Source organism: Eumetopias jubatus, unplaced genomic scaffold (genome assembly GCF_037043125.1).
Source record: "Eumetopias jubatus isolate StellerSeaLion01/CBP00866 unplaced genomic scaffold, mEumJub1_p1.0 scaffold_16, whole genome shotgun sequence".
NCBI lineage: Eukaryota > Metazoa > Chordata > Mammalia > Carnivora > Otariidae > Eumetopias > Eumetopias jubatus.
Window position 1 is genome coordinate 7,844,931 of NW_028274822.1, and position 13,016 is coordinate 7,857,946.

At 34.5% G+C, this 13,016-nt stretch overlaps 1 protein-coding gene across 1 annotated transcript in view; it reads left to right on the forward strand.

Annotated features, from left to right (window-relative positions):
* The window catches only part of RTTN (rotatin), a 160,544-nt gene that overhangs the window by 80,181 nt on the left and 67,347 nt on the right, over positions 1 to 13,016 (forward strand). Inside the window, exons 28-32 of the mRNA XM_028103002.2 lie at positions 1,815 to 2,034; positions 7,636 to 7,764; positions 8,219 to 8,329; positions 10,063 to 10,221; positions 11,486 to 11,557. Coding sequence (XP_027958803.1) covers positions 1,815 to 2,034; positions 7,636 to 7,764; positions 8,219 to 8,329; positions 10,063 to 10,221; positions 11,486 to 11,557 — 691 coding nt within the window. The remainder of the gene's footprint in view (positions 1 to 1,814; positions 2,035 to 7,635; positions 7,765 to 8,218; positions 8,330 to 10,062; positions 10,222 to 11,485; positions 11,558 to 13,016) is intronic.

Consider the following 13,016-nt stretch of genomic DNA (forward strand, 5'->3'; position numbering starts at 1 on the left):
GCCAGGTTGAACTGGGGTTGGTTAGATATTTGCAGAGGCACCATTGCCTTTGATGGTATAGTTTTTCTTTTGGAGTGGTTAAGGTAAAAGCAGAAAATGAGAATGACTTTTATGTTAATTTAAAAAACAGAAGAACAGGGGCGCTTGGGTGGCTCAGTTGTTAAGCGTCTGCCTTCGGCTCAGGTCATGATTCCAGGGTCCTGGGATTGAGCCCCGCATCGGGCTTCCTGCTCAGTGGGGAGTCTGCTTCTCCCTCTCCTTCTGACCCTCCCCCCAACTTGCTTACTCACTCTCTCTCTCAAATAAATAAAATCTTAAAAAAAAACAGAAGAACATTTTTAATACTATTAATTAGATTACAAGTGATCCTTGCACAACACAGGTTTGAACTATGTGGGTCCACTTATACATGGATCTTTTGGGGATGAATACAGTATAGTACTGTATATGTATTTTCTTAATAATATTTTCCTTTGTTGGGGTGCCTGGCTGGGTCCGTCAATAGAGCATGTGCCTTTTGATCTTAGGGTTATGAGTTCAGGTCCCATGTTGGGTGTAGAGCTTACTTAAAAAAACAAAAACAAAAACAAAACTTTCTTTTCTCTAGTTTGCTTTATTGTAAGAAAACAGTATATTATAACATACAAAATACATGTTAATTGACTTTATGCTATCAGTACGGCTTCTGGTCAACAGTAGGCTATTTGTTGGATTTTTGGAGAGTCAAAAAGTGTATGAGGAGTTTTGACTGCACGTGTGGGTCATTGCCCCTAACCTCCACGTCGTTCAAGGTTCAGCTGTACTTTGTTGTTGACTCGTGAGGAATATGAATTTATACAAATAACCTTTAGGCTTTGGTGTAAGTTCTGAGTGTTTCTAAAACTTTGAAAACACCTAGATGACAGGCATATAAAAATTATGATCTTTAAATCATACAACTATACACCTATAATACTGTGATGGAATGGGTAAAAATATAGGTAGTAGTTGTCAATTTTAGAGTTTAAAAATCTGTAAAACTGAGAAAATTGCAGATTTTATTCGATACTTTGTTATACAATGATGTTACTTCTTCCAGCAATTTCATCTTTGTATTCATGCCTACTTATTTGTTTCAGGTATTTTGTTTTCTTTCTTTTTTTTTTAAGATTTTATTTATTTATTTGACACAGAGAGAGAGACAGTGAGAGAGGGAACACAAGCAGGGGGAGTGGGAGAGGGAGAAGCAGGCTTCCTGCGGAGTAGGGAGCCAGTTGCGGGGCTTGATCCCAGGACCCTGGGATCATGACCTGAGCCGAAGGCAGATGCTTAATGACTGAGCCACCCAGGTGCCCCAGGGATTTTGTTTTCTAATAAAAAATGTTCTCTTGATTGTTCTGTTTCTGACAGTTGCATTTAAATTATGTGTCAAACTCATTAAAACTTTTTATTTTAGCTTTCTGGGGAAAACAACTTCAGCTAATGAAAAACTCAAGTTTCTAATGATTAAAAGTATAGATTTAATATATGTAAGTTAAAGTCATTTAAAGTACGCATTTAATTTTCCATTCCAACTTTTAAATTTTATTTTTGGGTGCCAAATCCGTTTAGGTATTTTTCAATGTAATTGTTATTGGTCCTTTACATCATATACTCTAGATGGTATATTAACTGTGTTTTCCTTGAAAAATCTTGTTTGAGACTGCTGTTTCTCCTGGTTCATACTTTTCTGACGTATTAAGTTGTTAGTAACCCTCTGCCATCAATAAGTTAACCCATTAAGCCCATCACACTTGTTCTTTTGTTGATTTTTTTTCCTTCTTTTACATACACAGGAAGTGCTTGGAGCTTCTTTACGTTTTCCAAACGCAGCTGGCTTTGAAACTGCTCCAGTGCCTGAGAGTCACGGATGCTCCTCACTTCTATGGCCTGCCATCCCTCGAGAGGACCTTACGAGGGATGGCTCATCTCACAGCATCTCCAGGATGGAGCTCACATTCTCCTCTCACAAAGCCACTTGAAATTTGTGTTAAGTACTTATCAGGTCTCCTTGAAGTAAGTAAAAATAACCAGTAACTATAACAACAATAATAACTCCCAAAGTATAGCTATTTACTATTTATTATAGTATTTATTTATTGATTGATCACTCCCTTTGTGACAGGCACAATGTTGAGTGCATTATGTGTATCACTGTATTTAATGCAGATTATTATTCAGTATTCATATGATTCATCATAATGGTTAAATGTTTTAATGATTTTTATTAACAAATATGTAAGATCACTTTCAGAACACAATTTTCAAGAAAAACTAAGGCTTACATTTAAATCCTCTCATTAGGGTAGTTTATTTATTTGTTAACTTATGTTATTTATCCTTTTTATTTGTGAAATACAACACATGTGTGGAGAATACATAAAACATAAATACATAGTTCAGGCATCACATAGTGAACCACCCCTGATCTAAAACTACAACATAGCCAGCACCTTGGGAACGTTTGTGATACCCCTTTTCGATCTCAACTCCTCTCCTGAAAGGTAGTTGTTACTTTGAGTTTTACAGTAATCACTTGTTTACATTTCTTGGTAGTCTTACCGCTTAATTATGTGTTCATATTTACAACAATTCCTGATTTTTTAAAATTTTGTAAAATGGAATCATATGGCTGCTTTCTTTAATCATTATGCTTAGAAGAGTTATTCATTCTGTTGCCTGTAGGTAGAGTTAGTTTAATTTATTTTTGTCTAGTACTCAGTACACTACAATGTTGAAGGACATTTGGGTTTTCTTATTCTAATTTAGAGCAATTTTGGATCCTGCTTCAGTAAATATTCTTGTCTCTACATGAAAATGAATTTTTGATATTTTATTTTCTCAGGATTGTTGAATATATGGAAATTTACTCAGTTCTTTTTATATTAACCATATACCCAGCCATCCTTGTTTCCAAACTCAAGGGAAAGGACTTTAATTTTTCACCTTTTCATCATGCTGTTTATGGTAGTTTTTTCAATTAAAGGAAAATAAGATTAAGGAAGTTTCCTTCTAGTCCTACTTTCCTAAGTGTTTGTTTTTTTTTTTTTAAATCGTAGATGTATAGTGCTTTTTCTGTATTTTTTTTAAATTTTATTTATTTATTTGACAGAGAGCACAAGTAGGCAGAGAGGCAGGCAGAGGGAGAGGGAGAAGCAGACTCCCCGTTGAGTAGGGAGCCCAAAGTGGGGCTCGATCCCAGGATCTTGGGACCATGATCTGAACCCAAGGCAGATGCTTAACCTACTGAGCCACCCAGGTTTTAATATTTTAATATCAAAATTAGCCTACCATTTATGCATAAATTTTTTTTAATTTACCTTTTTTCCCCCTTTGATTCCAAAGTTGATTTGAATTGGTGGTATTTCTTTCTTAAATGTTTAGTAGAATTTGATGATGAAGCAATCAGACCTGGAGTTTTCTTTTGGGGAAGATTGTAAATGAATTGAATGAAGTGAAATCAGTTTAAATCTAGAATTCTGAGATTTTTAATTTTTTGTATCGGTAAGTTATGTTTTTCTAGAATTTCATCTAAATTTTTGAATTCATAGCTCTAAATCCATCATTGCAGCTCATTCTTTAAATGTATGTCACATCACCAGTGAGGTCCCATTTCATTCCAGGTATTATTCCTTCCCTCTAGTTTTCTTGATTAGTCTTACTGGTAGGTTTGTATGTTTTATTGTTATCATTCTTTTTAAAGAATGAATTTTGGCTTTGTTGATACTCCCTTTAATGTTTTTCACCATTTTATTAATTTTTGCTTATGCTTATTTCTTTCTCCTTTGGGTTTAATATATGGCTCTTTTTCTGAAAATTTTTTTAATTAAAAAATAATTATTTATTTTAGAGAGGGGGAGGGGCAGAGAGAGAGAGAGAGGGAGAGAGAGTCCCAAGCAAACTCTGTGCTGAGGGCGGAGCCTGATGCAATGCTCAGTCTCACAACCCTGAGATCACGACCTGAGGGAAAACCAAGAGTTGGTCGCTTAACCAACTGCGCCACCCAGGTACCCCCCCTTTTTTCCGGTACTTTAAGATAGAGTCTTATTTCATTGATTTTTTAAAAAGCTTTTTTTTCAAGTATTTTTACCTGTCATTACCTTTTAATAAGCATGGCCTTAACTTTATTTAACACGTTATGATATGTCCAATTTTTTATCATTTAGTTCAGTATAGTTTCATTATGATGTAATAAATATAGCAATGATATAGCTATACATAGTTCTGTAAGAGAAGAGCTTCACCAGGGTTCCCTCCCAGCCTTGCATTTATGCATGTAGTCCACAGAGGGAAGGCTTAATCATAGCTGATCTAAATCTTGAAGAAGTTCCTGTGATCCTTCTGGAACATGAGAACATGGGAGGCTTGTGAGGAACTGCTACAAGACTGTTTCTTATTTGCTTTGCTCTCTATAGGGATGTCTGTCATGAACCTATTTCTTATTGCCTCCTGGGTTCTGATGAGTGGGCTTTCTGCCTCAGTGCCCTTGGAGTACAGCTGTAGCCATAATAAGCAGCTTAGCTGCAGCAGGGCATGAGCTCCTCCATAACAGAGTACTCTACTATCCGCGTTGCTATCATCTGGCCCCTCTCTTTCAGTGCCACCCTGTAAGGACTGGGAACTGGCACCTTTGGTACTAATGCTTTTGCTGTTTATATAACTAATAAACTGCCTGAATCTAAAAATGGCTCATTGTTTCCTTATTGACCAAATCTGTCAGCATTGCTTGTCTTGAAAGGTTCAGTGATATCCCGAGTTTGAATGATAGTTAGAGATAGATTTTGAAAGTTGAGTGATTTGATCGATAGTGATGGGCATTCTAGACATGGGACATTTTGACCAATTTGTATCCATCACTTCCTGTTCCTTTTCCCGCTGCACGCTCCTACTTGTGGTCCAGCCGTCTACCTACCACCAGATTATCCTTTATAAACAGAAGCCTTTCAACCCAAAGCTCTTTTTCAAGTGCATATGGCTCTTTGTAATCTTCCATTTTAAATCTTATATCTGTTTTAATTTTTTCCCATGTCTCTGAAGTTTCCGTTTTATTTGGCTCTTTTCACTAAATAAAAACGTTTATTTTAAAAGTGTATTCATATAATTTATTCTCTTTTTTGGGTGGTGATCTGTACACAACGTTTAAGATCTCACTTACTCATTTACCTTCCTTAAGGAAGTCTTACCTTCTAGACATACACACTCAGTAAAGAGTGACTGACTGGTCTCTTTGGTTGTGTACCTGCAGCAGTTGGTATGGGCCACATTATGGTGCTTAAGACATTGTATTTCTATTTTGTTTTATGTGTTTATCTGTTAGACTGTAAGCTTGTGAGAATCGTCATTGGATCATTTCCACTTTCCCATAGTTCCTCTTTATCCTAACATAGTGATTTATACATATTGGAGAAATAGTAATTTAATTTATATGTATCTTATGTGTGATTTTTAGAGTACAGTTGGAATTAATAGTGAAAATGTGATATAAATGAATGTAAGTGATGATGTGTGTTTAATTTTTGTGCTTTTATTCTTAAATCATGCTTTAGGTGATGTATATTCAGGTGTAAACCATGTTTCAGATGATGTTACCTAGAATTTTTCCCAAAAGTACATCTTATTTTGTTAAAAAGTTAAAAATGACATTACTGTCATTCTAAGTTCACTTGTCTTTGAGGTAATAAAAATCAACACAATGTATTAGCTAAGGAATAGATTAAGACGTACAATTCCTGTTTTATAATGTTCCACTGATTAACAAATCTTGATTTGGTATAAACAGGAGCACATTTCACGCTTTATACAGTGTCTTGGGAAGAAAATCTTTTTGTCTTCATATTAAGTGACAGGAAAATAATACGAAGATGTCTGTTACTTTTGTTATACACCGTGGCAGAGTCCCATTAAATCTTACTTGGGACCTTTTGCATAATTACATAATTAGTAAACATTTAGATTTATTTATTTTACTACTGGTTAAGTGTATTTTTTTAAAGAATGAAGTAAGGCTGTGTGAATACACATTGAAACAAAGTCATTGTTGGTCCAGAGGACTTGCTGTATAGTTTCTCATTAAAGCTGATTCCTTTTCAGAAGGGAGCCATATTTCTAATGTAGGTATTTTGTTTTTGCCCAGTGAAATTTGAATGGGAATATTTGCTTTTTGTGGTTGAGAAATGAGGCTTTTAAACTAAGCATGATACATTATGACAGGTGAATAAACTGTAATAATTAAATCCTTAAGATCAGACATACAGAATATAATTCCATGGATCTGACAAAAAGGTCTGATTGAAAGGAGATAGTAGTGAAGTTCTTGGCTTGTCCTTTATCAGCTAGGAATGAAACCACAATGTAGTTATCTCCAGTGACTTAGAGTAGAATAATAAGAACTTGGTCATTCTGGTATCTTATTTCTAAGATAGTCCCTTAAAGTTTTAAACTTTTAATTATGAAAAATTTCAAATACACACTTGAGGACGGAGTAGTAGAGCAGAGCCCATCACTTACAGTTTTTAACTCCTGGACAGTCTCGTTTTATTTTTCAGACATAATATATACTTATTTGGTTTATGAAGATTCTGATGTAGCTCACAGATCCCAAATCATCTTCAGATAAATTGCTTTTGTTGAATAAGCTGTACCTAACATTTATGATTTATGTTGTCTTTTTAAAATCATCTCCTGTATGAGCTGAAAAAAATCCAAACTAGAAAGTAGTCTCTATTTTAAGACAAAATGTCTTACTTCAAAGGATGCTGTGATGAATAAAAGCATTCAGAGGCCTTGGGTGAATGAACTGAAATACTTTTATTGGTCAGATAACAAGTTTTTAAACATTTTGAAAAATTATTATTTTTTTTAGAGACCCCATGAGTTGGGGAGGAGGGGCAGAGGGAGAGAGAGAATCTTAAGCAGGCTCCACGCCCAGTGCTGAGCCTGATGCCAGGCTCGATCTCACTACCCTAAGATAATAACCTGAGCAGAAATCAAGAGTTGGTCACTTAACCGATTGAGCCCCCCAGGCGTCCCAATAGAGTTTTATATAAGTAGCAATTTCTAAGTATATTTTTCAATAAGATATTTATAAGCTCTTTTACTTAAAGGATATTCTAACATTTAAAAAATGTATGAGCATATTCTACATCACAAAAGTCTCCTAGGAGGATACTACATATCTTTGTACAAGTTCCAAAGAGAAAATTTTAAACTAACAATATTTAATTGTGGTAACAACCTAAAATATACCATCTTAACCATTTTGAAATGTGTAAACTATAAGAATGTTACATATACTTTATGTGGTTAGGATTCAAATCAGACAAGTTAGTAGAAAGTTAAATGTTGGGGCGCCTGGGTGGCTCAGTCGTTAAGCGTCTGCCTTCGGCTCAGGTCATGATCCCAGGGTCCTGGGATCGAGCCCCGCATTGGGCTCCCTGCTCTGCGGGAAGCCTGCTTCTCCCTCTCCCACTCCCCCTGCTTGTGTTCCCTCTCTCACTGTGTCTCTCTCTGTCAAATAAATAAACAAAATCTTTGGAAAGAAAAAAAAGAAAGTTAAATGTTTATTTTTATATTTTCAGAGTAAAGCCACCATGACATTGTTTATCCTTGTTTTCTCAGGTCATTACTTCTTTTTATGTGGAGCGTGGAGGAAATGCTATGTCCTTTATGGGAAAAGGTGTCACAAAGAGCACAATTCTTTGCTTGCTTCACTTATCCCATGAGATGATGATCCAGGCCCAAAGCTCGGTGAGAGCATTGAAAGCTGCTGTCTTCTGAACGCATGCTAGACAAGGAATGTGCTGTGTCTCACACATTTCAAGCCTATATGAAAATGTTTCTTTTGACTTTTCTTCTTAGATAAAAATGATTTTTTGACTGAGATGTTTCTTAGAAGTTGTGTATTACACAAATCTGAATTTTATTTGAAATTTGATTGAAATGTGCGTGCTCTAGAGAACTACATTTTGTCTAAATCATGCGGGAAATAGTTCTGAAGAAAAATTATTTTGTTTAACTTGCTAAGAAGCAGCTGAGTTGTTTTTTTTTTTTTTTGCCTTGTTTTGGTTAAATACTGAATGAAAGCCAAGTCTTAAGTACATTTTAACTTTGTTTTGATTTTTAAAAATTCAGTTATTTAAACTTCCTCTGTTTTATTCTTAGAAGCTTACTTAATGTGTCTCTTCCCTTTTTTTCATTCTAGGAGTGGATGTCACTTTGGTTCTTGCCTTTGGGTACTCAGAGTGAAGAGCATGCTCCTACTCAACAAGGATTGGCTTGGTTGATTCCATTATGGGTTGATCGAGACCCAGAGGTCAGTGTGAAGGAAAGTCGAGTCCATTATGTGTAGATTAAAAACAAATGAAACAAAATCTGTATGCATATACGTGAATTCATATTTTCCACACTGAGATTATTTTAGTGACTATACCTTAAGCTGTTTACTCCCTGTCTTAGTTTGGGCTGCCATAACACATAACGTAGGTGACTTGAAACACAGAAATTTATTTTCTCATAGTTCTGGAGGCTGGAAATCTGAGATTAAGGTGTCAACATGGTTGACATGGTGAGGGCTCTCCTTTCTGGCTTTCAGACAGCTGCCTTCTCACTGCGTACTCAGTGACCTTTCTTTTCTTTCTCCTCTTATAAGGCCACCAATCCCATCAGATTAGGACCCTACCCTTAAGACCTCATTTAACCTTAATTACCTCCTAAAAACTCTATCATCAAATTTAGGTACATTGGGGGTTAGGGCTTCAACATACCAATTTAGAGGGGATACAGTTAAGTTCATAGCAGACCCTTTTCAGTCAAACTCATTAAAGTACAGACTAAAAAATAGAAAAAAAGAAAGGATCATAGAATCTTTCACTTTTAGAAAGAAGAGTAAAAACTTAATGGAGAAACCTAGCCATTTTCAATGAGTTTAGAAGGATAGCTGTCAAATGACATTAGTGTGTCATTTAATAATACCATTGCAGTGCAAAATTTTATATTAATAAAATTTCCAGTTTTAGCCATTTGTCCACTTATCTCTTTCCTTAAAAACCACTTTATTGAGGTATGATTGACATACAAAAAGCTGTACATACTTAATGTGTACAGATTCAGGAATTTGGAGATAAGTGTACACCCCTGAAATCATTACCACAATCAGTGTTATAAACATATCATTCACCTACAAAAGTTTCCTCCTGTCCTCTATATTGTTTATTTTTGTGATTAGAATACTGACCATAAGATTCATTCTCTTAGCAAATTTTTAAGCATATAATACAGTACTGTTAACTATGGGCACCATCTGTTAAATTCAAGCAAGCAATGATTATATTCTATTCCACTAAAAACCTTGATTTTTAGAAATGCTATTTGATCTGAACCTAGAGGTTCCATTCTTTATACACATTAAACTTGGACTTGTTGCTTGACTATGTTATGACTACATTATTTTTTGTTACCCTGTAGCTATCAGTGAAACTTTTAGAATCAGAATTCAGAACTAAACCAAAATGCATAGCTTGAGCAGCAATGGGACTATGGTAAACATTATACCTCATCAGTCTTACTTGAAACATTTTTCTTTTACAGTAATTTTGGAGAAAATACTAAATGCTTTATAAAAAGATAGTTATTTCTTTTTGAAAAGAAGTTTCAAAAAAGTTAAGTCGGTTGGAAAAAACACTAATAGCTTAAGGATGGTAGAACAAAATGATAGATAACCTCTTTAAAAATGAGGAATAAACAGGAATCATGTTCATAAAAGATATGTAAGCACCCGATGCTTTCTCTAGAAAGTGGTTTGTGAGTTATAATTTTTATTCTTATTTATACCTGGTTTTGATTTTCTGTGACATTTGCTTGTTTGAATTGTGGAATAGGATTTTTATTCATATATAAATTTATAGGGCACTATTTTCTGTAAGTGCCTTTTATAATTTAGGATCATCAGTGTCATAAAAGTATGATCTCTTATGTACCAGAAAAATTAAGAATTCATGTTAGGGAATTGGATTCTTTGATTTGACAACTTTTCTTTAATCTGAACAGGTGAGGTTTACTTCGCTGGGATTAGGATCAGCACTGACCACCCTTGAAACTGGCTGTATGGCATTGTCAAACAGTTGTCAAAACATTTCTGGTGGGCTCTGGGGAACGGTGGTGAACATTCTTCTGGACCAGTCGGAATGTAGTATGGTGCGCCGGGAGGTATGCCTGTTCGTTTAGCACCTCCTCCCCTTTCAACCGTAGAAATTCTTTGTGATGGTCTCTAAAAATCATACTCTCTGTTCAGCACTGTGGACTGATCACCCACCATGATCATTTCTGCCTGCAAAAGCACCCAAATAAAATGATATCAGAGAATAAAAAGATACTAATTCACAGTACATACTGGTGTCCTTTATTTTGATAAGATCAAAGCTGAATTTGCAATATTTTATACAAACTCTTCTATATAATTACATTGAAAAGTAGTTCACAGAAAAAAATTACTTTTCTGTTACCTCAGTGTATATGAGTAATATCTGTAAAGCTTTACTTGGGATGAGAGTGGCTGTCACAATACTATGTAGTAGTTATCACATGACCTAAGAGGAAAAATAAACCCTATTTTAAATCTTTCTAAATAATTTGTGGTTTTCTTTCATTGCTGCTTTTACTGAAATGATGATTGATGCAAATATTTTTTAAAAACAGTAATGAAATAGTGATTAGAGGCTTATGGATGAAACAGCAACTCTAGGGCCCACCATTTGCCAGTTCTTGGTTCCAAAATCCAAATGCTGTAATTTTCTTGTTATTTGTTTTTTAATAGTAATGCTTAAACTTGTAGCTTTCTCTTGATTTACCAATTTTTAAAGATATCTATTGACTTAAAATTAAGATGGTTGAAAATTTCGCTCTCTTGGATCCCCTCCGTTACCCATGTTATTCACCTTCATATAGTCATCTTCACTATATAGATGACCAGTGTTAATACTACTAAGATTATTTAATTTGACCATCTTCAGGATGTAGAAGGTAAAGTTGGACATTTGTGGTTTGTATTTTTAGGTAGGACTTTTTTAATGAGAGGAGTTTGTATGAGAGGGAGAAAGGGAAGGGGGTGCGTGCATGTATGTGTATGTGTGTGTGTGTGTGTGTGTGTGTGTGTGTGTAATAATAGAAACATGAAAGTGTATTTCTTAATTGCTACCAGAACAGTTTATATTTTATATTTTATAGATCATTTTTTGGAAAAGTAAAATTCTGAAATGGGAAAAAGTCTATTTCCTGATGAAATCATTTCATCCACCGTTAGGTCATCATATAACAAGCAATGAGTTCGGCAGTTCTCATATTGATGTCTCAGCATGTGCAGTTGCCCAGTGATATGTTTTTTATTATTAAATTTCAATATATTGGTTATTTCAGAGATGACAACAAGGTGGCAGTATTGACATTTTCTTTTTCTTTTTCTTTTTTTTTTAAGGCTGCATTTATTCTTCAGAATCTCCTTGTAATTCCAATGCCTTCAGTAATTATAAAGGATTATACTTGGCAGGTGGGTGACTTTAAACAGTTATCAAGCTAGTGGATATTTGAGATTAATTGATAAAGTTTCAGCATATATATATATATATCTCATTACTGTTGAAACTATGGCAACAATATCTCTTCAAAGAGAATTCAGAAATTTTCTTATACTTGATCAGATTTACAAATTTTTCTCTGTAATGTTAAAGATAATTTTGAGCAGAAATAATAGCTAACATGGTATTTACCATGTACAGAAATAATAATAGCTGATACAGTGTTATGCACTCTTCTAGGAGCTTAACAATATTTAACTTAATAATTAACTTGTGTAATTGTTTGAATTCTGAACCATTAATTATTTTCATTTTGTAGATTAAAGAAATTTAGCACAGAAGGTTTAAATAGTTTGCCCTGATTCATACCTTTGCTTTGAGTCTAGCTAGTCTCTCTTACCCACTCATTATACTGCCTCTCTAATTTAATAATAATACATACATTTCTTTATGGTTAAGAATGCATTAATGTTAACATATTTTTTCCTTTTCTGGATTAGTGCAGTTAAGGTCATAACTTACCTTTCTTTGGTTTTTCCTAGATTAATTTTTTATTCTGAAAATCAAGTCTAGTAGTACCTAACTTTTTTATAGCCTACTGCTTTTTAGATGATTTGGAGAATAGAAAAGTACTGTCATTGGGGAGATAAGATATGCTCTTTCTCTGTGTGTATATTAATCATACTGTTGCATCTCACTCTCCAGGATCCTAGACAAATCCAAGGTTTCTTTTAAATTTTTCATTAGAATATATCTTTGGAGGAATTGCTAGATCCACTTGAGCCTGCAGTGAGGGCAGCTTTTCAGGCAGTGACCTGAAGCATGGGTCCAGGTCAAGGCCCACATCTCATTTAACTCTTGGAAGGCTCAGTTTTCCACACCTGACACATCCAGCTTAACTCTGCTAGTTACGGAAAATCCTAGGCCACTTTTCTACTTGTTCCTCTAATTTGTTTAACATTTTCTTCTGATAATGGTTGGCTATTCATAGTCTGCATTGTAATAAAACCATAGGAGACAAAACTGGAAGGAATACACAGGATTAATATTTATGTTAATGGTGTAGTAGTTTTGATGCTTGTTATACATTAACTAGATTTTAAAAATGTGTTGTTTTTGGCTCGAATACTCAAATCATCTCAGTCCCATTGTTAAAATAGTGACACTTGTGTTTTATATGCTTGGTAATATAATGCCAATGGATTTTTTATTGTTGAAATAAATATATAAAAGTAAGAGTAATACTACTTCTGGGCTCTACTAAAGCTCTTGCAACATTTTATTATAATATAGAAGCATGCATAGATGTTCATGTTTTTCTCTTACAAGTTAAATAGTATACAGTTCCTTATTGTTGCTAGTGATGTGCTTACTGCAGCTTTTGGTTTTATTATTCTCCACTTCTTTGTCACAGAATTAATTTTCTACTAA